General features: G+C 46.2%; 1 protein-coding gene across 3 annotated transcripts in view; it reads left to right on the top strand.

The window, feature by feature from the left end:
• Nucleotides 1-21,330: 21,330 nt before the first annotated feature.
• The window catches only part of Xpnpep1 (X-prolyl aminopeptidase 1), a 53,548-nt gene continuing 47,836 nt past the window's right edge, over nt 21,331-27,042 (top strand). Inside the window, exons 1-2 of one of the 3 annotated variants that reach the window (XM_075974366.1) lie at nt 21,331-21,459; nt 26,790-26,924. Coding sequence is in view for 1 of the 3 variants with exons in the window: in XM_075974364.1 (XP_075830479.1) it covers nt 21,428-21,459 (32 nt within the window). In the remaining 2 variants the exon portion in view is untranslated. The remainder of the gene's footprint in view (nt 21,460-26,789; nt 26,925-27,042) is intronic. The other 2 variants (XM_075974365.1, XM_075974364.1) reach the window with 2 other exon arrangements.

The following is a 27,042-nucleotide window of genomic DNA, read 5'->3' as shown; positions in this document are numbered from 1 at the left end:
TGGCTGTGAAGGCCATCGGTCTAGGGGTGACAGGCTCAGAGAGTGAATCTCGGCCCCTCCTTACCCCTAACCTCCCCCCTCCCCCATTACTCGCTTGTGCTAATCAACCAGGAAAAAAAGAGTTCTAACCGTGATCTCAAGGCAGCAGCGGTGCCATGTGGTTACTCTATGGAGAACATTGCTGGAATCTATGGGGAAAGGAATCTGGAACACAACCTATGACCCCAACCTCAGCCCCTCCCCCATTTGGACTTCTATCCTTCTGTGTACCTGGTGGAGGACAAAATCCTGCAAGTCAGACCCTCCTGAGTTTTCTGCTGGCTCTTACTTCCTACTGTGAAATGCCCGCAAGTGGGTAACTGAATTTCCTCAAATAGTAGCTTGCCCATCAGCAAAACAGGGATGATCATAACATTGTTCCCCAGAGGTAGTCACAAGGGTCCAGGGAACAACGTTTACAAAGGGCTTGGGTACAGATCCTGGCAAAAAGAATGCAGTGGCTTTATGATATCATTTCATCTAATGTTTACGGAGGCTTTGCTGCTGTTGTCTCTGCTTCCTTCTTCACTTAAAATATTTTTCTAGGGCTGGAGAGATGGCTCAGTGGTTAAGAGCACTGTCTGCTCTTGCAGAGGATCTGGGTTCAATTCCCAGCAACCACATGGTGGCTCCAAACCATCTGTAATGAGATCTGGCGCCCTCCTCTGGCGTATGGGTATTAATGGAAGCAGAAAGTTGTATACATAACAAATAAATAAATCCTTAAAAATTATATTTTTCTGCAATTGAATTCTTCAAACATTTAAGGATTTATGTTTTTTTGTATCATATAAAAAATAAGGAAAATTCCTCTTTTTGCCATGCTTCCCAAGTACTAAGATTATAGACGTGTGTTGCCATTGTTACAATCAAAATTATGTTGGCCTGCCCAGTTACCTGTGTGCCCTGTCCCTTTAATAGACAAGCTCTGCCCACTCCCAATCTCCCACCCCCCTCCTGCTGAGGCAAACTGGTCTCTTCTCCCTCCCGTTTTCTTCTCTCTCTCTCTCTCTCTCTCTCTCTCTCTCTCTCTCTCTCTCTCTCTCTCTTTCTCTCGTCCTTCTGAAGAGGCAGCTTTCTGTCTTTCTCCCCCTTTTCCTTCTTCTCTTTCCTCTTCCCTGCCCCTCTGTCCCTCTATTTCTCCTCCCCCCCAACCCTGTTCTCCTAATACTCTCCCAATACCCATTAAATAATCTCTGTGTACCGTATCCAGCTCTCTCTGCACAGCATATCTCTCTGTCCCTTACCCGCCACAGTCTTCCAACTGCCGTGGGATCCCCTAGAGTCACTCACATTGTAAATCATAACAACCATACCTGGGTTACTGGTAATGAGAATCAAATCCAGGACTTTCTGCATGAGAAGGCTCACATCCTACCAACTGAGCTATATCCCAAGCCCAGATCCAACAATCCTTTCAAATGGGCCCAGTAGTGGAGACTGTGATCCCAGCTAGTCGGGAGGTCAAGGCAGGGAGATTCTAAGTTCAAGGCAGCATGGGCAACTTGGTGAGATCCTACCTTGAAAATAAAAATGAAAATAAGTCCTCATCTGAGGATGTCGTGCAATGGTAGAATTCTTGTTTGGTATTCATAAGACCTAATGTTCAATTAATCCCTAGTATTTCAAACAAGAAAAAAAAAAAGAAAAGAAAAACCCCGGAAATATAGAGGAGAAGAACAAAAAGAAAGAACAGGAGTCAGTCTATGATCTCCTCTTGTATTTTCTTCTAAAAGCGTCTTAAAGAATTTCCCCTCTGAAATATAGCTACAGGAAATGGCACAGGTTGTGAGTTTTTTACCCAGTTGACACATTCTTGTAACAAGGCCAGATCAAGAAAGAATGCCATTAGAAGTCAGGAGCCCTCATGCATTGGTAAGATTAATATAGTAAAAATGACCGGCCGGGCGGTGGTGGCGCACACCTTTAATCCCAGCGCTCCGGAGGCAGAGGCAGGCGGATCTCTGTGAGTTCGAGGCCAGCCTGGTCTACAAGAGCTAGTTCCAGGACAGGCACCAAAGCTACAGAGAAACCCTGTCTTGAAAAACGAAACAAAAAAAAAAATGACCATCCTACCAAAAACAATCTACAGATTCGATGCAAAATCCCCCATCAAAATTCTAACACAATTCCTCACAGATTTTAAAAGAACAGTTTTCAGCTTCACGTAGAAACAAAACACTCAGGACAGCCAAAACACTCCTGAACGAAAAAGAAACTGCTGGAGACATCGCCATCCTTGATCTCAAAATTGTATGAGAGCTATCGGAATAGAAACAGCATGGTACTGGCAAAAAACAGACATGTTGATCAATGGAATAGAATTGAAGGCCCAGAAATAAGTCCACTCAGCCATGGACACTCAAATCTTGATAAAGAAGCCAGAAATAGTCACTGGGGAAAAAGACAGCATCTTTAACAAATGCTGCTGGCCAAATTGGATGGCCCCATGTAGAAGAATGCAAACAGTTGCATACTTATTACCCAGCCCAAAACTCCAAAGACCTCAACATAAAACCAGGTACACTGAACCTGACAGGAGAGAAAGTGGGGAATAGCCTTGAATGCATTGGCACTGGAGAAGACTTTCTGAGCAGAACACCGATAACACAGGCATCATGAAACAGAAAAGCTTCCGTATGGCAAAGGATACCATAAGAAGGACAAAACAACAGTCTACAGAATGGGAAAAGATTTTTACAAGCTCTGCGTCCAATAGAGGGCTAATATCCAAAGCACATAAAATAAAACTGGACATAAAGGAAACAAATAACCCTATTAAAAATGGGGCACAGATCTAATCATAGAATTCTCAAAAGAGGAAAGTCAAATGTCCAAGAAACCTTAAGTAAATGTTTAATGTCCTTAGTCACTGGGGAAATGCAACTCGAAACTACTTTGAGATTTCATCTCACACCCATCAGAATGGCCAAGATCAATAAGACAATGGGCAGTTCTTGCTGGCAAGGATGTGGAAGAAGGGGAACACTCATCCATTTGCTGGGCAAAGCTGTACAGCTATTATAGAAAACAGTGTGGTTGTTCCTCAGGAAGATGGGCATTGATATACCCTAAAACCTAGCTATGCTACTCTTGAGAATATATCCAAAAAATGCTTCATCTTACTATAGAGACACTTGGCCAACCATGTTCATTGCTGCTCTATTCATAATAATCACAAACTGGAAACAACCTAGATATCCATCCATGAATGAATGGACAAAGAAAGCATGGTACATTTGCACAATGAAGTATTACTTGTGGAGGTCCAAAAATGTGAGCCTTGTCTGAAGGTCAGAGAGTTTCAGCTTGCTCAAAGTTGTTAACAAGTGTGGATACACACCCTGACCTAGGGTGTGGTTACTTGGCGTTTTGGATATTGAGATGGCCCATAGAGGTGTGTCCTGTCCACCCTGACCAAAGGTCAGAGAATTTAAGCATACTTCTGCTCCTTCTTTTGAATTAGGAGGTTTGACCTAGAGAGTGACTCTCTTTGGGATACTTTGTCTAGGTGGGTTCATTGCCTAAACAACAGAATGCTTTTCTCATGAATTAATGGCTTGGTGTCTCAAAGTATTGAAGCAAGGAACTGTTCTAATTGTCCTTTGTATCATGCTAAAGCAGTCTTTTGCTTCTCCCCCCCTTGCTGTATTTGGGGTATAGAAGTATACGGAAAATTAAACACAGGACAAACTCAGTACTCAGAATTCAGTATGCAGGCGAGACTGAGATGCCCTCCTGGTACTATTCTGTGTCGCTGTGATTCTTTCTTGTCTCCGTTCCTCCTACCTAGCATTTCTAACCCTCACACCCCTGAATGACCATTAGCTAGGAACAAAGAGGTTAAGTAGAACTTGTGGGGACAGAGAGCTCTGGGAAGAAGAAAGGAGGAGTCGCCAGCCGATGTAGAGAAAGAACAGACATGCAGGAAGAGAGGTAAAAGCCACGACTCATGTGGCAACATGCAGATGAATGGAGATGGATTAACTTATAAGAACTAGAGGAACAAGTCTAAGCGATAAACAGCCTTCATAATTACTAGTAAGACTGCATTGCTGGGCAGTGATGATGCACACCTGTAATCCTAATACTCCAGAGGCAGAGGCAGGTGGATCTCTGTGAGTTCGAGGCCAGTCTGGTCTACAGAGCAAACTCCAGGACAGGTTCTAAAGCTACAGAGAAATCCTGTCTCACAAAACAAAAAACAAAACAAAACAAAAAGTTGGAAAGACTCCATGTCATCTTTTGTGAGTTGGTGGCCCAAAGAAAAATCTGCCTGCATATGGTGCCCAACGCCCAACCACATATATCCACATAAGGCCCAAGAAAGCTAAAATAAAAAAGCTCAAAACACAGAGTCAAACGTGACTTTCTGGCACGGTTTCCTGGTGAGCGAGGTCTCTTGGGTAGGCCTGGTGTAAGAGACGGCTGTGGGCTGGAGCCAGCTGCCAGCACCATGCATTAAGATGAGCCGCTTGTGACTGACATAGCAACTTAAGATTTGTCTCATGTGATCAGAGAATACTGCAGATGCTCAATAAAGACAGATCCAGACTGGAAAAGCCTCTAAACAGGATACAGTGTCTTTAAAACATGTACGTAGTCTTATAAAAGAAAAGAAAATAGGTATAGACAGTCATAGAAAAATAGTTTAAACATAATATAAAGCCTTTAAAAAAATAAAATAATATAAAAAGGATAAGCTTCATGAAGATGAAAAGGACCCCTGGGAACCATACTAGTCCCTGTGAATTCAGAACAAGGGATAGAGGGATGTGGCCCACCGGCCCTTCCGTGTAAGAACGTACAGGCATGGTATGTTGGCACAAAAGGCAATGTCACTGGGATGGCAGGGACATTTCACCTGAATGCTAAAGTAGAGAAGTCACACAAGGGTTGGGATGGAAGTGCCGCTGTGGGTTCATTATGAGGAGAGTGTGCACAAATGAAGGTGAGGCTAGAGCCTAGAGAGGGTGCATGGTTGGGCGGGAGGTGGGACAGAGCCTTGTCCTGCACAGCAGTGTAAGGTGAGCCATGGTTTAAATGGGTATTTCCCAAAGGTCTCTGTGTAAGAGCTCGGTTCCTGGGTTGTCAAAATGGGTATGTGTATCTCTCTCTCTCTCTCTCTCTCTCTCTCTCTCTCTCTCTCTCTCTCTCTCTCCTCTCTCTCTCTCTCTCTCTCTCTCTCTCTCTCTCTCTCTCTCTCTCTCTCTCTCTCTCTCTCTCTCTCTCTCTCTCTGTGTGTGTGTGTGTGTGTGTGTGTGTGTGCATGCATGCACACACGTGCATGCTGTGGGCCTTTCAGATGTGGTATTTACAAGACTGAGACCTTCAACATTCCATCATGGATTAGGGAGGAGCTCATAAGGCCCCATGAAGTGCTGCTTCCACAGAACCCCAAATCCATGAGGTCACCCAATTTTTTACTTGATCCCCTGGAACTAGAGCCAAAATAAAGCTCTTTTTATTTCCTGAGTGTCCTCTAGCAGGTTTGTTGTTACGGTGGTAGAAAGCTGACTGAAATTCTGTCTCCAGGTTTACTTAACTGTATATATTTCAAATAAATGACTAAAAATTATTATTATTGTTGTTATTATTATTATTATATTATTGTTAGTATGTAATTCTGGGGGCTCGATGTGTGGTCGTTAGCTCCATGGTGCATGTGCCATGGTATGTGTGTGGAGGTCAGAGGACAATGTTGTAGGATCAGCTTTTCCCTTGTAGGTTTTTCTGGGTTCTAAGGATAAAATTTAAATTTCCAGGCTTTTGAGGTAAGTACCTTTCCCACTGAGCTATCTTGCTGTCTCACATGATTTAAAAAATTATTTTATATGTATGGGTATTGCCTAGATGTGTGTCTGCACAGCACATGCATGCCTGGTTCCCGTAGAGGCCAGAAGAGGTCAGATCTCCTGGAACTGGAGCTACAAATGCTTGTGAGCTGCCATGCGGGTGCTGGAACTCAAAACTGGGTCCCCTGGAAGAGCAACAGGTGCTCTTAGCCACGAAACCATCTCCCCAGCGCCACCCCCAATGATGTCTTGCTATAACTGAGCAGATAACACACCTGTTGTTTCACCTAGTCACCCTTTATGTCTAAAGCAAGTCGGCTGGTGACACACACCTTTAATCCCGGCACTCAGGCAGAGGCAGGCGGAATTTGTTTCTGTACCCCGATAAGCCTCTCTGCTGACACAACAATGCAAATCAGACCGAATCAAACTGAATTAGAAAAACCCAAGTGTTAATGGACACAATGCTCTCAGATGATTTTCCAGCTCCCCCCCCCCCCCGGAGGAAATGGGAAAAGAATACTAGAAAACCATGTGTCTGTTTTCTGGGGGACAGTTTAAGTACCCTGTGGGAGTGGTCTTGCGCATCTCTGGGAGAAGGATCAGGTGGACTTTCTGTTATACATCAGGGTTTGGAGAGAGGTGGGGGAGGGGTCTTGGAATGGAGCTCCTACCCAAATAGATTTCTGTGGTCTACAGAGCGAGTTCCAGGATAGACTACAAAGCTACAGAGAAAACCTATCTTGAAAAAAAAAAAACAAAACCAAAAAATAAAAAAACAAAAACGAACAAAGAAACAAACAAACACCAAATCAAATCTATTCATTCAGAAAATTTATAGTAGGCAGTTTATTGTATGGATCGTCCTTGTGGTTGGGGAGGCTTTGGGGGTGTGACCTTGCTAGAGGAAGCCCACTGGGGGTGGGCTTTGGGGTTTCAGAACCTCACATCAGTCCCAGGGTGCTCTCCCTGGGTGTGGTTGAAGGTGTGAGTTCTCAGCTGTCCTGCTGCGGTGCCTAGTGCTGCCCCACGCCCCACGCCCCACGCCCCACGTCCTGGCTGCACCGTGATGCAATCGCATCCGTTTGGAACCAGAAGGCCCAAACGAACGCTTCCTTCCGTAACCTGCCTTGGTCATGGTATTTTATCACAGCAATAGAAATTTCCCGAAGACAGTCCCCAGGCTGCAGATTGCATCTTTGATTTACTCATCCCAAAGACCTGCTTTGCAATACCTTTGACATACATTTCCCTATTTTCCTTCCTACCTGCTCCCCACCCTGCCCCCACAACTGCCATTTTATTGCTTCTATGCATCTTTTTCTTCCAGATTCTGGACATTAAGGAGTATGTAGTATTTTTCTTTCATGTCTGGTCATGTCCTCTGAGTTCATCTATGTCACAGCAAATGGAAAAATGCCCTTTTAAAAAGACTGAATGATATTATACTATGTGTGTGCATAGTGCCACAATTTCTTTTTCCATTTATCTGTCAGTATTTCCTTAACTTATATTGAAAGCTTAAGACCAGTTTCAGTGGCTGGGTGGATGAGAAACCATTTCTTACATGTGTATGCATGTGCGTGTGCATATGCACATTCATGTGTGCGTATACCTGTGTCTGTGCATGTTCACATGTGGGTGTGCCTGTGTGTGCACATTCACGTGAAGGTGCACTTGTTTGTCCACATGTGTGTGCATGTTCACATGTGGGTGTGCCGTATGTGCACATGTGTGCACATTCACGTGAAGGTGCACTTTTTTGTCCACATGTGTGTGCAGTTCACATGTGTGTGCACCTGTGTGTGGCGGCGGGAACTGATGTGGAGAGTCTTTCTTGCTCACTCTCCATCTTATTTATTGAGTCCATGGCTTTCATTTGGACCCAGAATGCATCCTTATGACTAGTCTAGCTTGCTCTAGGGCTCCCTCATCTCTCTCTCTCTATAGCACTGGGATTATAGGTCCATCACCATGAGCACCCGTGGGTTCTGGGCATTTGAACTCTGGTTCTCAGGCTTTGGTGGCAAATGTGTTATCCACGGAATCATCTGCCCAGCCCCAAGTAAAATCTTCCCCACATTACTTTACAGCCACGTGTTTTCTATTCCACTTAACTTCAAAGGCAGGAGCGATGACCTGGCTGGGCCGAGGTCACACACAACAGCCGCTGCGTTTGTTTTGCTCTCTGTTTAGGCTGGGAGTTCCTCCCTGGCGAGAAGCCGCTGGAGCCTCTCTGTGACAGAGCTGGGTGAAGCCTGGGACAGGTTGTTTTCACAGCTGTCCTGCGCTCCAAGCCCAGAGCTGTGGGTCCTGTGCCTCACATACGCAGCTTCCTGGTGAAGAGAAAGAGTGGAGAGTGTAGGTCTCGCTTTGCTCTCCCACGGGTTGTGTGTGTTCTGATCTCATGCACCCCCAGTCTCACCCAGGGGCCTCTGAAGCTGGCTGGAATAGTGAGCCCACACTGCAGGAAAGGTGACTGCTTACTGCTTAGGGTAATAGCAGGGCCTCCCGCCCCCGGGGTGAGGGGCACATCTACTCTGCTGTGTGCAGGTGTGCCTTGCTTTCTACAATGAGGGCATTGACAGAGCCTCAGACTGATGGGACCACACACTGATCAGGGCCATCACCTCATGTCATGGGAGAGCAAACTGCTTGCCTCATAAGTTCAGTGAAATAGATGGTCTCCAAAGACTCTTCCTGCTGTGACAGCATTTGATTTACAGAGATGTAAAGACTTGAGATTTTTAAAATGCCTTGTGGGAACAGAGTTCTTTCTGTAGCTAGTGCAAAGTGATTTTCCTTCTTTTTTTTTTCTTTTTTTTCTTTTGGTTTTTCAAGACAGGGTTTCTCTTTAGTTTTGGATCCTGTCCTGGAACTAGGTCTTGTAGACCAGGCTGGTCTCGAATTCATGAGCCACCACCGAATTCTTTCCCTTGCTTCCCTGAGAGAGTAAACAAAGTTACCAAAGCATCCACAGACAGTAAGAAGCCGTTCCAGCATTCTGGTGCTCTGAACTCTTCTCAGTGAGTGTGACCCCACCGAAGGCCAAGCGTTGGTCACTTCCTAGGACCAAAAGAAAGCTGAAGATGGGCAGCTTCCCTTTCGCACTCCCAGCCAGCAGCAGTCTGGTGCGCACACTGCCCACGGCACTCTGCCGGCGGCGCTCCACAGGATCCGGCATCCTCAGGGGCTGTGGACTAGCGTGGCCTAGGTCACCTGCTAGCGATGGTGAGAGCTGATGCGCTTGCTGCACAGCAGAGCACATTCTGGAAACACGGCCAGCTTCTCGCAGGAGAGGAGGAGAAGGGTTTCTGTTCAAAGAATACACACTGTTCCCAGACCTTCCCTTGAGGGAACTTGGGCAACACGTTGTCTTTATTTCTCTGCATAAGTCTTGCTGTGTCTGCTGCTCTGTCTGTGAATGTAGGCCAAAAGGAGACACCCTCCCCCACTGTTTCTCTGACAGGCCTGCAACCCAGGCAGAGATCTGTTGTCCATGGTGTTTGTCCAAATCTTTCTTCTTTCTGTCTCCCTTTCTCTTGCTTTCCTCCCTTCTCTTGGTCTCCCCCTCTCTCCCAAAGCTCCGTATGGTAGAGTACTGCAGTTGACACGCGTCCCAGTCATCTGGGATAACTGTCTTGAGTTCAGATCCTTTCAGGCAACGGTGGGCATAGAGGACAATGCACGATCCCATCGGGCAAACACTGGACTGAACTGCTCGTCTCTAGCTGACTTTTCCTTCTGAAACAGAATCTCACAAAGCCCAGATCAGCCCCAAGCTCACTGTGCAGCCAGGGATGACCTTGACCTCACGACCTTTCTGCCTCCAACCTCTAAGGATAGAGCTGCAGAAATGCACCACTTGTCTGGGCGCTGCAAAATTTGAGCACTAGCCGTAGGCTTGATGTCAGTGGATGTGTGTATGAAATCTCTGTTCTATGAATTGGCAAGCTATATTAGCCAAATTTCCATTTCTATGACAAAATACACAAAGCTGTGTTTTTCAATAAAGAATAAGAGTTTTATTTTTCTTAGAGTCCCAGAGGCTGGAGGACATGGTGACCTCTTTTCAGCTATCGTGAAGGCCTGTGGGTGATGGATCACATCAACAGGAGGGTGTGCAAGATTTGACTGTGCAGTGAGACAGGAAGCAAGAAAGTACAGACAGGCAGGCTCCCTCTTATAGAAACTGGCTGTTATAAGAACTCCCCAGGGTCCTGGAGAGTCATCTGCAGCCCTATGAACACAGGTATATCCAGTGAGCTATCAAATTTCTAAAGGTCACACAACCTCTTAACACTTAAAGAATAGCACTCAATCTCTGAGCACCTTTGGGGAATAAATCATACTCAAACCATAGCAGCAACTATTTAAGCAAAGTCCTTTTACAGAATGAGTTTTAAATTATGTGTATGTATCTGTGTATATGTTCCTGTGGCTGCAGCTCCAGAGGTGGCCAGAAGAGGGCAATGGTTTTCCTGGAGCTGATTTTACAGATTATGGTTTGTGGCCATGTGGGTGCTGGGAATTGAACTCGGGTCCTCTGCAAGAGAGGTGAGTGCTCCTAAATACAGAGCTAACTCTCTATCCCCCAAGCAAAATCTTAAAATGCTGCATAACATGCATTCGATACAACAATTGGCTAGAATCAGCTCCCAGCTTTCCTTTTGGGTTTTAGAATATGTTACGCCCAGATATTTATGAACTTGGTTGTGTGTGGGTATGTACGCTACCTTTGCTCTGGAGATTATAACTGCTCCTGTGTTTGCTGAGTCGAGCTGTCTGGGACTTCAGTGTGGACTGATAAGATCAGGTTTCAGTCTTATTCTATAATAAATAGCTGCGTAGCCTTGCTCACACGAGTCTCTTGGTTTGATTTAAGAATCTTCATCTATGGAAGGAAACTGTTGGCGAATGAATCCTTAGGACTTCTACTTCTAAAATTCCACATCCTTGGCTTGAGTTTAGCTCTATTTTGTTTGTATTTAACATGCCCAGACTAGGTGCTTAGAATTGCAGGCTTACGCTGCACTGTGGAAACATAATTGGTTGTAAATTGTCACTGGAGGCCTTTTTTCTCCAATAGATTTCCTAGAAGAAGAGGCTAAATAAGGGTCATCCTAAAATTAGACGCCACTATGATTTCCCAATGGCAAATGCCACGAGGAATTTCATCTGAACCCCGGAAGGCTGGAATCCATATTGACAAAGTTTGACAAGAGCCGCAATGATGCTGAGGACACTGGACCCTGGGCCATTGCACTGGGAATACACAGCAGAGCCGTCACTTTAAAAAAAAGCTTGTCAGTTCCTCAAAATATTAAGCACGACACTACAGCACAACCCAACAAGTCTATCCCTAGTGAGATATGTGGTTTTCGGATGTGTTATGCCCAAATGTTTATAGCAGCATTATTCATGGTGCCCCCAAAGTAGAAAATCCCTAAGGTTTGTTTGTTTGAATGAATAGATAAATGTAAACGGAGACTGCACTTTCGTTTCCCCGGCCGCCCAGACCCCAGTAATCACACAAAACTATATTAATTACAACATTGTTTGTCTAGCAGATCAGGTGGATTCCCAGCTATCTCTTACATCTTAAATTAACCCATCTCTATTATTTTACATTTTACCACAAGGCTCGTGGTTTACTACCTCGCATCTTGCTTCTTGGGTGGCTACATGGCGTCTGCCTAACTGTGTCTTCTTTCTCCCTGCATTCAGTTTAGTTTTCCTGCCTAGCTATATTCTGCCATAGGCCAAAGTATCTTCTTTATTAACCAATGGTAACAAAACATATTCACAGTTTACAGAGGGAAATCCCCCATCAGATAAAATGTAGCGTGGTGTGGTGGTGTACATCTGTAATCCCAGCATGTGGGAGGCTGAGGCAGGATTGTGAGTCTGAGGTGTACAGTGATTCTGAGGCTAGCTTCAGCTGCACAGCAAGATTCTGTCTTCAAAAACACAATCAAATGAGGACGGCTGAGGTGACTTGGTGGGTAAAAACACTTGCTGCACACTCTTGAAGACCAATGTCCATACCCAGCACCCACCACAGGAGAAGAAAATCGACTCTAAAAGTTGTCCTCTGCCTTTCATACACATGCTCTGCCATGTGCACACCTGTGCATGCACAGAACACACACAACTGATGTGGGATTTTCCTCTGTATGCTGTGAATACCATTGGTTAATGAAGAAACTGCTTTGGGCCTATAGCAGAGCTATAGGGGAACAGAGCTAGGTGGGGAAAACTAAGCTGAATTCTGGGAGGAAGGAGGCAGAGTCAGGGAGAAGCCATGTAGCCCTGCTGGAGCCAGACACTGGAACCTTAGCCGGTAAGAGTAATGGAACAAGACATTCAACATCCTCCTCTGGCTTCCATGTATATGTATGGGTGTACCCTGCCATGTATCATGTGGCGATACACAGATTAATAGAAATGGGTTAAATTAATATGTAAGTGTTAGCCAATAAGAAGCTAGAGCTAATGGGCCAAGCAGTGATTTAATTAATACAGTTTCTGTGTGATTATTTCAGGGTTAAGCAGCAAGGAATCAACAAACGGTCCCCTCCTTGTTGTATACGATAAAACGAAACCTCACAAAAAAAGTGGCATTCTTATTTAATGGAGTATTCTACAATAAAAGAAGTTCTGGCCCATGCTACACCGTTCATTGATCCTGAGAACACTGTGCCAAGTGAAAGAAGCTGGCCAGAGCGGCATATGATGTGATTCTGTTCATGATGTGGTCAAGGTAGCAACAAAGAAAGAGATCACAGTACCGGAGGGTACTCAAGGCTGGGATGGGTGAAGGCAATGGGTTATGCTACCAATACGACGTTTCTTTTCATGCTGATAAAATGTCCAAAGTGGGCTGTGGTGATGAGTGTGCAGCTCTGCAAACCCACAAACCCCTACTGAAGTGCAATCTTTTAGTGAACACATTGTAAGGCATCTGAACTGTATCCTATATTTAAGAGAAGCAAGAGAGAAATAAAAAGATAAAGGCTAGTGAGAAACAGGAATAGGAATGTTACTCATAAGGAACCTGGGCAGAGGTTCAGGGATGAGAGTGTTTGATGTTCAAATTCCCAGCACCCAAATACAGAACTGGGCATGACTGTAACCCAATACTGTCAGCAGCAGAGACAGGAGATGGTGTGGGTTTGTAGCTGTCAGTTTAGATCTAGGTTCAGGGAGACTCTGTCTCTAGGGGGTAAGGGGGAGAGTGATGGGACAAGACGCTCAACATGTATGTGTATGGGTGTACCCTGCCATGTGCTAACCCCCACATGCTCACATACCACACACACTCACAACTATTTCAATAACATATATTTAGGGGTACCTAGCTTATTTCAAGAGGGACTTTTGTCAGGCAAACTGTGACCAGGACAAGTGATGGTTAATAATGAGAAATAGTGGTTTTCATCTTTGGATGTGGGCCTAAGCACTAAACTCTTTTATTTTTTTTCTGAGTATTTTAATGTAGTTCTGAAGCCCAGGCTTCATTTGTTTGTTTGGCTGGTTTGAGTTAGTAATGAGAATGCATATGGCCGGGGACACTCATGACATCAGTACTAGCAGAGCAGCCAAAATTCTGCCGAGTTCCAGTGTCTTGCCCTAGGACTTGAAAAACCGAAATTGCAAAATAGCAGGCGTGGAGGACTTGCTAGCTGGTGTGAAGTGGGGAGGAAGTTTGTTCGGGTGCCAAAGGTGACAACATTCTGGCAAGGAGCTGTTTACTTCAATTGCAAGGACGATTTCAGTGGGGTTGAAACCCAGGCCACACTTTGTTAGGTTCTCTGGGAAGAGGGGTCACAAATCAGATGTTGGACAGGTAAAGAATAGCAGATGGAGGGCTGCCGGCCTCATCCTTGCGGGGAGGGGCTGCTCCCTGGGAGCTGCCTGGTACTGAACAGAAGGAAGGGCAAAGTCTCCAAAGCAGCATGAGTTTTCAGAGGAAACCCAACATAACAATGCTTACATACGGAAGGCTTCCTTTTAAAGCGCTGCCATTTAATCAGAATTTCAAGATTTATTAATTTTATTTTATGTGTGTGTGCTCCGTGTGCGTTCAGGTATCTGTGAGGCCTGAAGGGGGCATTAGATTCCCCGGAACTGGTGTCGTAGGTAGCTGTGCAGGAACCATCTCAGGTGGGTGCTAGGAGCCAAATCTAGGTTTTCTGCAAGGATAGCAAGTGCTCTTAACCACTGAGTCATCTTTGGCTCCTCTAATCTGAATTTGAAGTGCAATGACCTATAGCAATTTATGGGAGCTAATTATTTGCAAATCACACACTTGATAAGAGACTTGCATCTAGAATATATAAAGAGTGCTTGTAATTCAACAATACTGACGACAATAACAATGATAAAGAAACTGAATTTAAACTTGGAAAAGGGTCTGAACAGACACATGACCCTGCAGAGACACGCAAATGTCATTAGTGTCAGGAAAAGAGAAACACAGTGAGACGCGACTTCACACTCACTAGGATGACTAGAAAAGAAAGACAATGGGTGTGCTGAGGACAGGGACAGGAGCCCTCGCGGTGATGCTGGCAACATGAGATGACTTAGTCTTCTTGAAAACAGAGTAGCAGTTGTGCAAAGGGCTAAATGAAACGGCGTGTGATTAACACTTTACCTCCTAGCTGTCTACTCAAAACAATCAAAACATACGTGTAAATAAGAAGCCGTAAATGAATTTCAGTACCAGCCTTGCTCATTGTAGTAGTTCCTTTTCTATTGCTGTGTTAAAACACCACGACCAAAGCAACTGAGAGAAGAAAGAGTTTATTTGGGGTAAGGGTATCAGATGGATTGGAGGCCATCGTGGTAGGGAAGTGGCAGCCATGGTGGCTGGAGCAGGAAGCTGAGAGCTCACATCTTAAACTGCAAGCAGGAAGCAGAGGAGAGGGGAAGCACTGGAAATGGTGTGAGGCTTTGAGATCCTAAAGCTTGCCCCCCCTCCACCCAGTGACATTTTCTCTGGCAAGGCCACACCTCCCTTACCTGTCTAAACAGCTCCACCAACTGGGTGCTGAAGCATTCAAACACCTGAGCTTATGGGGAAGCATGCTCATCCAAACCACTACATTCGTGTACCCTGAAGTGGGAACACCACAGACGTCCATTCAGTGAAAGATAATCCCTATTAAATGGGATGTTATTTAGTGCGTTTGGGAATAAGAAGGAATCAAGTACTGGTCCATGCTGCCGCGTGGATAAACTTTAAAATGCCATTTTAGGGTGTTCCCAGGCACCTGAAAGTCCAGCTCCGTGGGATCTGATGCCCTCTTCTGGCTTTCAAGGGCACTTGCACTCATATATACATACCCCGCCACAGACTCACCGCACAAGCAATTAAAAATAAGAACCTAGCTGTACCTGGTGGCGCACACCTTTAATCCCAGCACCCAGGAGGCAGAGGCAGAGGCAGAGGCAGAGGCAGAGGCAGAGGCAGAGGCAGAGGCAGAGGCAGAGGCAGAGGCAGAGGCAGAGGCAGAGGCAGAGGCAGAGGCAGAGGCAGAGGCAGAGGCAGGCGGAGGTCTGAGTTTGAGGCCAGCCTGGTCAATAGAGTGAGTTCCAAGATAGTTAGAGCTACATAGAGAAACCCTGTCATGAAAAACCAAACAACAAACAAAATCCCAAAACAAAACAAAAAAACCAAACAACAACAACAACAACAAAACCCAGACAAAACAAAGCAAAACCCCAAAGTCTTAAAAATAACATATTAAATGAAAAGGGCCAGTCAAAAACTCTATCAAATATTATTTATCTACAGCTCCTAGATAAGACAAATTTACTCAGATAGATTAGCAGTTCCTTAGGGTGTGAAAGATGTGAGTATAGAGTGGAGAGTGAGTACAAAGGGTATGGATTTCTTTCTGAGATGAAGAAAATTGCCTAAAATTGATTGTGGTGATGGCTGTGAATATCCCAAACCCACCAAGCGGCACTCTGTAAACAGGCTAACTGCACGGTATGTGACTATTTCCTCAGTAAAATGGTTACAAAAGAATCCAGTGACGGCCACACATAGCCTTTCTCCCAACTCCAGATTCTCTGCACAGAAGGTCTAGAAGGGTTCCAGGAACAGACTGCTTAGGGAATCGGGGAAGAGAAGGGCTATGCCTGCTTCAAAGCTCTCCTTCCGTTTAGCGGCAGAACCAGGGCTGGAGATCATCTCCCGACCTTTGCTCTTGCCGTACTAACTGTGCACAGCCATGTGTTTAAGGATAACCAGGAAGGGACTGTGAGAATTCAGCATCATGAACAGATGGACATGCTCGATTCCCTCTCTTTTTGGCAAAGGCTTTCCTCCCTCCACTCGAAGGACTTTTGAGGAGAGGATAAAATATTGTAAAGAAGGATACCCCTTAAAGGGAAGAGACGGGCAACATACCTCCCCCAGCCTTATCCCCCCCCCCCCCCAGCAGCATAGGAGGGTCCGTTTGCTCCAGAAAACACTTACTCTGTATGTTTGGGATTCAATCACACTTAGCTCATCAAAATGCTGTTTTCACAACAGCCATTTGATGTCCAAGAAACCCTGTGGGCCTCATAAGGTTTAAGAGATTTTTTTTTTTATTTGAACCAGAGAATTGAACTTTGCCAAGAGCAAATGGAACTCAGATATCAAAAGGTCTGAGTTCAGTTTTCACTGAAGACCAAGGGTGAGCGGATTGCGCACTGAGCCAAGTGTGCTCCCCCACCCTTAATTTACAGTGCATTGTGTTGGCAGACTCTACCATTCTGAAAGTTGGCTTTCTTCTCCCATTCCTCTCTAGGGTGTAACCATAAGCCTATCTTTTAGTTCAGTTCACAACAAAAGAGAGCATATTATATCAATTTGCGAGGGCCTTGCTCATCCCGTCCTATGACTATCAATTTCACTAGAGCACATAGAAACATTTGGAAAAGTTGAAAAGCTTCTCAGCAGCTGTATTTTCATTTCATCTACTGCAAGGATTTCATTTTCAGAGTGAGAGTTTATTGAAGGAATTTTGCTGTAGCCCCCATCAGCATGCAGTAAGGATACCGACCTCTTAGCAACTCCTGGAGAATCACTAATGGAATGCTTAAGTTTGAAAGAAGCAAATCTCTCCCACTTTGCCTTCCAAAGAGATAGGTAGATGAGGAGGAGTTCTTTTATTTTCTTCTTTCCTCCTCCTCCTCCTCTTCCTCCTCCTCCTCCTCCTCCTCCTCCTCCTCCTCCTCCTCTTTCTTCTTTTGGCATCACTGGAGATTGAACTCAGGGTCACCAATGAGATAAATTCCCAACCTTTTACTTTCCAAAAGAAAAAAAAAAGAAAATAAAAAAAGTCTATGTACGTGTGAACATGTGCATTTGCCACTGGGTATGCGCAGGGGTCAGAGAAACAGTTAAGAAGGGGTCATTTTTTTTCCTTCCATCAGGTTGGGCCTTGGGATCAAACACAAGCATCTGGCTTTAAAGTAGATTTCTTCACTCTATAAACTCTCTCTCTAGCCAGATATAAGGGGGAAGAAAGAGGAAACAAAAGAGACAAAAAAACAACAAAACAAACAAAAAAGAAAGAAAACAGGGAAAACAGAAACTGCTTCAGTGCTGTCCCCCCAAGACAAGCTCCAAGATGCTATCGATCACTCTGCGTTGATTCTGAAAAAGCATTGACACTATAGCAGCTTGAACCTAAATGTATTGTAAAACTGGGACACCATGTTTTGTAATCTTTTTTAATTTGTTAGTTTGCCATTATTAATAAAGTTGAAACCACTCATGCATAAAATCCAACTGTGCAAGTGATTATTTAAATGATTCAGTAAGGAGTCTTAATTAAAAGTGACAGAAAACCCATGTCAAAATGACTTAAGATCAAAAGAAAATTTTTTTGGCTGACGTCTGAAAGGTGAATTGGGAGACGTGGTCCAAGGCCCAGCAAGAAGCAGGGCTCAGGTGCTGTTATGAGGTCTGTTTCTCTCCTCTGTCCTTGCTTCCTTCTGCTGCCTTTGTACCTTTGGAAGGTGGCTTGCAGAGCCAGCAGCTCAGGAGTATAGCCTCTGCTGTTGCCTGGCAGAGGGGAGCTTGTTCCCATTCCAGCCTTATCATGCAAACCTTACTAGATTGCTCTGGGCCCTTAGCAATCTCTGCGCCTATTATTGTGGGTTCTGGGTCTGGGTTACACATGCTCCCTGGGATTCAGTGTCTCACCTGGACCACACAGACTGAAAACAAGAGGGAGGCGGGGGTGACAGATGGGCCCCATGAATGGCATGGTTACAGAGTGAATGCTGGGCTGCCAAAACAGCATACAAAACACACACTAGGATTTTTAGAACTTGTGTTATGTTAGTTTTCTAGAACTTTTACAACAGACTACCATAAACGGGTGGCTCAACACCCAGAAACTTATTGTCTCAAAGTTTTGGAATCTGGACGTGTAAGAGCAAGGTATCACCAGGTGGTGGTGCACACCTTTAATCCTGCACTTGGGGGGGAAGAGGCAGGTGGATACCTGTGAGTTCAAGGCCAGCCAATGGGAGTCTACAGAGGGAGTTCCAGGACAGCCAAGGCTACATTGAGAAACTCTGTCTTGAAAAAAAAAACAAACACAAACAAACAAGCCAAAAAGTTCAAGGTATCTATGGGGTCACTTAATTTTTTCTTAGGGAAGAATCTGGTCGCACGTCTCTCTTGGTTCTGTGTGGCTCCTGGCAATCTCTGTGCTCGGCTTTCAGTGCATGACTCTGACTCCCCCTCTTCGTTCACACAGCATTCTTCCCGCAGGAACCATGTGTCCAGATTCCTTTTTTAATCAGTCATATCAGAGTAGGAACCTGTCTGTTCTGAAAGGATTCATTTTAATTAATTACAGGCCCAAAGAAGATCAGAAGAACTGGAAATAATCTATGATTTCTTTTGGGGTAGGGGTGGGCACAATTCAGTTGACAATGTTTCCACGCCCTTATTGTTTCTGCTTGCATTTAAGGCCCATCTGATCTGTACTCAAATGCTACAACCAGTGGCTTCCCTCTTTCCACTGAGTACACTAGCAGTTTCGATGAGGTCACCTCAAGCACCCCCCCCCCTTACCTAGAAACTGTTGGTTTTGTGTGTGGGAGCTAAGAACATCCTACTGCCAGAAAGTACACTGTGATTTTCATCATGTATGAGCTCAAGGGCTTTAGGCAATGAACTTGACCGCTGAAAACCTTCGTCTTTGAAAACAGTAAAAGGAACACAGAGAGTCCTCCTGGTTCAGAGGGTTGCGTGGGCCAGACAGATAGCGATCAGTTCGTGGTCGCGTGTCTACCTACAAAGACGTAAGGTCTACAGACCCAAGCCATGCTTAACCCTTCCTGCTCTCATCCTCTGGCAATTATTCTCAGAGTCTTCTTCCTGGGATTTCCCCAGAGAACTTCAAGATCACGAAGGTGGCTTTGCTGTCTTACAAACAAGAATTCAAGTCTAGTTCAGGGAATAGCGCTTCTTTCTCTTGCCCAGAAAGCCAATGGCGTAAATTTTGAGCCAGCTCCTTTCTCCTTGGCAATAAGACTATGAAACTGCTCACCGCCTTGGGGTTTCACTTACAACCCCTACCGGTACCTCTGGTTTTCTTTCTAGCTATTCTTTTGGGTGTGGGCAGGAGCCAGTCACTTTGTTTACAATCTTTTCTGGCTGTCCAGGCGCTCCCTCAGCCTGCACCGGAACCTTCAGTACTGGAGGAGAGCAGAACTTATTCGACGCAGATGTATTAGGACTTGGGGGTACTGATCAGCTTTGAAAAAAATGTGGCAAATTTCATTTAGCACCGAGTGTTGTTATAAGCACTAGAGATGTAACAACTAAGAAGAGAGCCAGTGTCCCTGATCCTGAGAAGTGTGCAATCCGGGCACATTCATTTCTGCAGAAAACATGAGAATTTACTCAATGCCCGCTATTGCTCATTTTTAAAGAAAAGAAACAGCTCCTGCGTTGATGGCTATGGCATGTGTGTAGGGTGGGGAGAAAGGGGGCAGAATATACTTTTAAAAGATAAAGTCACGTGAGCCGGGCAGTGGTGGCACACACCTTTAATCCCAGCCCTCGGAGGCAGAGGCAGGTGGATCTCTGTGAGTTTGAGACCAGCCTGGTCTACACGAGCTAGTTCCAGGATAGGCTCCAAAGCTACAGAGCCACCCTGTCTCGAAAAACCAAAAAAAAAAAAAAAAAAAAGAAAGAAAGAAAAAGAAAAAAAGAAAAAGTCATGGGAACAATGGTGAAAGCTGTGGGAAAAATAGCAGGTGTTGGGAGACGATGTGTCAGAGGACCTTACAGTTTTCCATAGGTTTCACTGAGGAGGTGACGCTTGGAGGAAGAGATCCTGATTGTGCTCAGCCCTTCCAGGGATGGCGAAGGCCAGCAGTGAGACAGGTGTGAGCTGTGATTTCATCCTGAATGGAATGGGGGAATGTCTTAGTTTCTTGCTGCTGGGAGAAAAATATTCTAGAAAGGAATTTGAGGGATAGTGGGTTTATTTGGCTTTCAGTTCCAGGTTATAGTTCATCGTGGCAGGGACGTCACAGTGGACAGAAGCAAGAGAGCACGGGTGCCATTACACCCATAGTCAAGAGCAGAGAGCTGTTTCCACCCATTTATATTGTCTGGGATCCCTTGCCTAGAGAGTGGTTCTGCCCACAATTAAGATGGGTCTTCACTTATTAATTAGCACATTAATTAACAACTCAAAACAATTCTCATAGACAGGCTTAGAGGTGTTTCTCCCAGGAAATTCTAGAGCATGACAAGTTGACTACAGTAAACACTGCAGGGAACCTCGGGATAGGATCGTTCTGGCTGCTGTGTGGTGTCATACAGGTGCGCTGGAAGTGACATCATCAGATAGGGGACAGGAAGAGATGATGAAAAGTGGGTGGGTTTGGGATCTAATTTTGAAGCCAGGACCAAGCGGATTTTGGGCAAATGGGACGTAGGCTGGGTAGAAGGCAGACATCACTTCAAGATTTTAGCCCTTTGAGGGCATGCAATAGCTACTGATTGAGATGAGAAAGCTCTTTGGAGAATGCTTTTGTGTATGGGGTTAGGGGCTAGGTTTGAACGCTTTAACCTTGAAGGGCTCAGTAGTTATCCAAGTGAAGCGAGCAGCAGGACTTTAAGTTGTCTGAAAAAAATCATTTGGGTGACATCTCTAGGATCTCAGCAAGTTATATCCTGATCCAGTGTCTTCGGGACCCCACTCGTCTTAGCTGACCTGAGGGCTGGAACACACCCGGGAAGCACTGCAGCCTCATTAGCGGGAAAACTCTTCTCCTTCCTCTTAGGGAAAGGATTGCGACTCGCAGGAGAAGGGCGCCCTCTTCCCAACTGGTTGCCCAGGGCACCACCCTCTCTAAGCAACAGCCTGCCTGCAGGGGTTCTGACTTCTGAAATGTGGCCACGCCTCTTCCCGCAAATGGGTGGAGCCTACAGCTGGGCGGGGTCCTGCGTGAGCACGCCACAGAGGGGGGCGTGGCTTTTCCGGTGCGCGCGCCTGGCCGCCGGTGATCAGCTGGTCTGCGCTCCCCTGACGTGGGCTGGGGCACGTCACCGCCGAATGGCAGCCTCCAGAAAGGCACCGCGAGTAAGGTGAGGGGACTGTGCCGGCTGGCCGGGCGCGCGAGCTGCACACCCGGGAGGGTAGGGAAGAGAGGGCGAGGAGCGGCGGGCCCGCGGCCGTCGGGGGATGGCCGAGACTGGCGGGAGCTTTCCGAACTGGAGCCGGGGATCGATCCGTGCAGCCCGGCTGGACTCAGCTCGCTTCCGGCGGGGCCGCGGGCACCTCCGGGCCGGAGTCCGTCCTGGGACCAGTGTGCAGGAGGAACTGCCTCGCCCGACCCAGGCGGGCCGCGATCTTCACCAACCCCGACGGGGGAAAGGTCCTCCTGTTGCAGGAAGTTGGTCCCTCTTGAATCTACGCCGGGTACCCAGAGGTGGTTCTGCCCCTGTTCATATCTTTCCTCCCCAGCAGCAATCTAAAGTTACAATCCTGACCATTCTGATGTCAGCATTTTTACCTCTCGATTTAATCCCATCACAGAGACAGGCAGCCGTGGGGCCCTCCCCACACAAATGATCTCTGGGGCTGTATCAGGAATAGATTAGCATAACCTTCCGGAAAATCCCACCAGGAACCTGCTCTGGGTTCTCCTTGGACATAGGAAGTGCGAAGATGTTCCTCAGCCTCCTCATGTTGAACATGTTGCAGTTTATACTCCCCCCAGACCAGGCACACTTAGCTATTAAAAGTGGGAAATGCTAAGTACACAAAGGCCAGAATGAAAACTGTGGCGATCCACATAGGGTTACCACATAGAGGTTACCCATCCTCTAAGACCAGCCGAGGCTAGACTGAACTCACGAGACCCCGCAGCCTGACTTATTCGTGGAATCCTGACCATATTATGTTTTTTTTTTTTTTTTGTTTTTTCGAAACAGGGTTTCTCTGTAGCTTTGGTGCCTGTCCTGGAACTAGCTCTTGTAGACCAAGCTGGCCTCGAACTCACAGAGATCTGCCTGCCTCTGCCTCCCAAGTGCTGGGATTAAAGGCGTGTGCCACCACCGCCCGGCATTATGCTTGTTTTTTTTAAATATTTATTTATTATGCATACAATATTCTGTCTGTGTGTATGCCTGCAGGCCAGAAGAGGGCACCAGACCTCATTACAGATGGTTGTGAGTCACCATGTGGTTGCCGGGAATTGAACTCAGGACCTTTGGAAGAGCAGGCAATGCTCCTAACCACTGAGCCATCTCTCCAGCCCTATGCTTGTTTTTTGTGAGTGGACAGATCTCAATCCTACCTTGAGCTGGTCTTGTGGTAGCATGCTAAGTGTGACCAGAAATTCACATGTGCCCTGTGGGTAACTGTCCACATGGATAGACCTTCTGGAAGTTTTCTGCTGGAAATAAGGTCAGGCAGGTGGATAATGATGTGATTCCAGAGGCTGAGAGGAGCCACTGACGACCAGACCATAGTCTTTGCTAGATCCATAGAGAGACAGTGTTGGGGGGTGGTTGCCTTTGAACCTCATTTGGCAGACTGAGAGAAGGAGGCCTTTTGTTCCAGGGTGCTTTCCTGAAGTGGTAGCATTCCAGTGCCATCCAGTGTACAAACGAGGACTCCTTTCAGTTTAGAAGGTACAATTGAACTCATAGAAGGAGGTGAATAGAGCTGGGCTGGTGTTAGTGAAGCTAAGATCAGAAGAGCCGACACTGGCGTCACACTTAGCCAGAAGAGCCGACACTGGCGTCACACTTAGCCAGAAGAGCCGACACTGACGTCACACTTAGCCAGAAGAGCCGACACTGGCGTCACACTTAGCCAGAAGAGCCGACACTGGCGTCACACTTAGCCAGAAGAGCCGACACTGGCGTCACACTTACCCAGAAGAGCCGACACTGGCGTCACACTTAGCCAGAAGAGCCGACACTGGCGTCACACTTAGCCAGAAAAGCCGACACTGACGTCACACTTAGCCAGACGAGCCGACACTGGCGTCACACTTAGCCAGAAGAGCCGACACTGGCGTCACACTTAGCCAGAAGAGCCGACACTGGCGTCACACTTAGCCAGAAGAGCCGACACTGGCGTCACACTTAGCCAGAAGAGCCGACACTGGCGTCACACTTAGCCAGAAGAGCCGACACTGACGTCACACTTAGCCAGAAGAGCCGACACTGGCGTCACACTTAGCCAGACGAGCCGACACTGGCGTCACACTTAGCCAGAAGAGCCGACACTGGCGTCACACTTAGCCAGAAGAGCCGACACTGGCGTCACACTTAGCCAGACGAGCCGACACTGACGTCACACTTAGCCAGAAGAGCCGACACTGGCGTCACACTTAGCCAGACGAGCCGACACTGACGTCACACTTGTCCTCCCCTTTTCACTTCCAGCTCCAGTTTGCCCAGCTCTTGCCTGGGCAGACTTTTTCCTTATTGCAGGCGATGAGGCTTATAGGCTGACCATCACATAGAGATGTCTAGGCTGACCGTCACGTAGAAGCAATCTTATTTCGGCATGGTTGGAGCGGGACTCTTAGGTCTTATTCTCCCCGGATTCACTTGATTTTCACTGTTATCTGAACGAGCCGTCATGACCAGAGAACTGTACTGACCAAGCCTGCATCCAGGATATGGCGCATTAGTGAACTATTCCAAACGTTGGACCAGAATGGAGAAGGCGGTCCTCAAATCAGGAGGGTGGGCTGTGTGTGGCGGAGGACAGCGTTGTCCCGTTTGTTTCATGTCACTGGGTAAACTGAGCACTTGGTTATCTGGCCTCAGCACCAGCTTTAGAACTGTGTGATTCTTCCCACAGACTGGGAATGGAGTTTGGATGCATCCTTAGAACTCTGTTGTGATTTCTTTTTAGCAAGAGAGGGAGAAAGGGAGGCAAATGTATGGTTTTAAGTGGTCCTGGCCATAACCACCGTCTATGAAGGTGCAGCAGGGAGAGCTGTGCACACTGTTTCCCATGGAGGTCCTTTTGGCTCGTGATCTGTAGAAGGTGTGGGCTTCACGAGTTCTTAGCCGCGTAGAACACCGAGGAGGGAGGCGTTGAGAGCCTGGACTCTTTTTTTTTTAAATTATTTATTTATTTATTTAAGATTTCTGTCTCTTCCCCGCCACCGCCTCCCATTTCCCTCCCTCTCCCCCAGTCAAGTCCCCCTCCCTCGTCAGCCCAAAGAGCAATCAGGGTTCCCTGCCCTGTGGGAAGTCCAAGGACCACCCACCTCCATCCAGGTCTAGTAAGGTGAGCATCCAAACTGCCTAGGCTCCCACAAAGCCAGTACGTGCAGTAGGATCAAAAACCCATTGCCATTGTTCTTGAGTTCTCAGTAGTCCTCCTTGTCTGCTATGTTCAGCGAGTCCGGTTTTATCCCATGCTTTTTCAGACCCAGGCCAGCTGGCCTTGGTGAGTTCCCGATAGAACATCCCCATTGTCTCAGTGTGTGGGTGCACCCCTCGCGGTCCTGAGTTCCTTGCTCGTGCTCTCTCTCCTTCTGAGAGCCTGGACTCTTGATTCTGTACCACTGTGACCGAATAGTTGGACGGTTTTAGTAATCACTGAGTTGTGTAACTGCCACTGATGTTTGGGACACTTTTACCCCCAAATAAATTTTTTAGGTTTACTTTTTTTTTAATTTTGTATATGTGTGTGCATGCATGAGTTTTCTGTGCACCGCATGTGTGCAGGAGCCCTTGGAGGCCAGGAGAAGGCGCCAGATCCCCTGGAACTGAATAACAGTTGTGAGCTGCCATGTGGGTGCTGAGAATCCATTCCAGGTCCTCTGCAAAGAGCAGCCAGTGGCTCCCACTCTAATCATGTCCTCAGGACTCAGTCCTCATTTCCCCCCAACTTCCCATTCCCTTCAGCCCTTGGCAACTAAAAGCTCACTTTGTCTTTGTAGGTTGCCCATTCTCTCGTTCATACAAATAGAGTCATACGTTTAATTTTTTTTGGGTACCTGTGACAGCTTTTCTCTTAGCATAATTTTGTCCTCATTTTTTTTTCAACAGCACTGGGGGTTGAATCCAGTGTCTTACGTATACTGCATGCAGGACAAGTGCTCTACCCCGAGCTATACATATAGTTTTGTGAACAAGGTTTTATGACGCTGTGTTTTCAGTTTGCTTGAGTATATGACTACCAGTGGAATTGCATGGGTTGGATAACCATATTTAATTTTAATTCTTTTCTTTACTTTTTTTTTCTGAGACAGTTATTTATTTATTTATTTATTTATTTATTTATTTCTGTATAGCTCTGGCTGTTCTGGAACTCACTCTGTAGTCCAGGCTGGCCTTGAACTCACAGAGACCCATCCGCCTCTCCTTTCTTAATGCTGGGATTAAAGGCATGTGCCACCATCATCCGGTTCATATTTAATTTTAAAAGGAGCTAGCAAATTGTTTCCAAAGCCACGGCACCAGTTTACATGTCCACTAGCGATACCTGGTGGGTCCAACTTTCTACATCCACACCCATACTTGTTCTTGTTGGTGTTTTTTAGTGGTCCGTCCTTTGATACCATCCTGGTACTCAGGACACGCAGACAGGTGGATCCTGTGAGTTTGATATCAGTCCGGTCTATGCAGTGAGTTCCAGGCCAATCAACTACCTAGGGAAACCCTGCCTCAGGCAAAGTATATTTTATGTGTGTGTGCATGTGTGCAAAGTATATTTTGGTGTGTGTGTGCGTGTGTGTGTGTGTGTGAGTGAGTGAGTGTGTGTATGTACAGGAGCTGGCAGAGACCAAAAGAGGCTGTTGAACCCTCTGGAACTGGAATTACAGGCAGTTGTGAGCCACTGTGTGGGTGCTGGGACTGAACCTGGGTCCTCTGCAAGAGCAGTAAGCACTCTGCACTTTGTGGGTGAGAAGTGATATCCTGTGGCCTCTGTTTCCCTTCTTTCTCTAGTGCTAGGGCTGAAACCAGGCCCTCAAGCATGCTGGGAGAGTCACTTACTTTTCCTGAGCTACAGCCCCACCCATCATTGTTCTGCAGACTTTTGGTGCTGAATGATGTTGAGCATCTTTTCTTCTCCCTCTGCCCTCGATTTTTGAGGTTGAGTTGCACACTCAAGTCTAGGCTGGCCTCAAATTCATGGTGGTCCTCTCCCTCAGCCTCCTGAGTGTTGGGACCTCCTGTGTGATCCACCACATTCAGTAGTGTTGAACATCGTATGTATCTTTGACCATTTGAAGAAAAGTCTGTTCATATTTTTTGACTTTTCAAATTATGACTATTTTTTTATTGGTGAGTTGAGATAGTTGGGGCCCTTTTGTCTAATCTCGGTCCCTTGTATTCCTATATTTTAGGATATGCTTATGAGCTTATGTGTAGAAGCCAGCTGAGATTTTGATAAAGAATGTTCAATCTTATATTAACATTTTTTTTTTCTTTTTGAGACAGGGATTCTGCGTATAGCCCTGACTGTCCTGGGACTTGCTGTGTAGACAAGGCTGGCCTCTAGCTCACGGAGATTGACTGGGCTCTGCCTCTGAGTGTATCACTACACCCAGCGAGTATTATCTTAATGATAAGTAAGTCTTCAAATCCATAAATCTATATATTCAGATTTTATTTAACTCATGTCACCAATCTTTTGTATGTTTTACAGTATACATTGTACACTTCATTTGCTAAGTGTATTAAATATTT

This window comes from Microtus pennsylvanicus, chromosome 5 (genome assembly GCF_037038515.1).
Source record: "Microtus pennsylvanicus isolate mMicPen1 chromosome 5, mMicPen1.hap1, whole genome shotgun sequence".
Lineage (NCBI taxonomy): Eukaryota > Metazoa > Chordata > Mammalia > Rodentia > Cricetidae > Microtus > Microtus pennsylvanicus.
The sequence above is the reverse complement of the archived record's forward strand: the minus strand, read 5'-3'. Positions and strand labels throughout refer to the sequence as shown.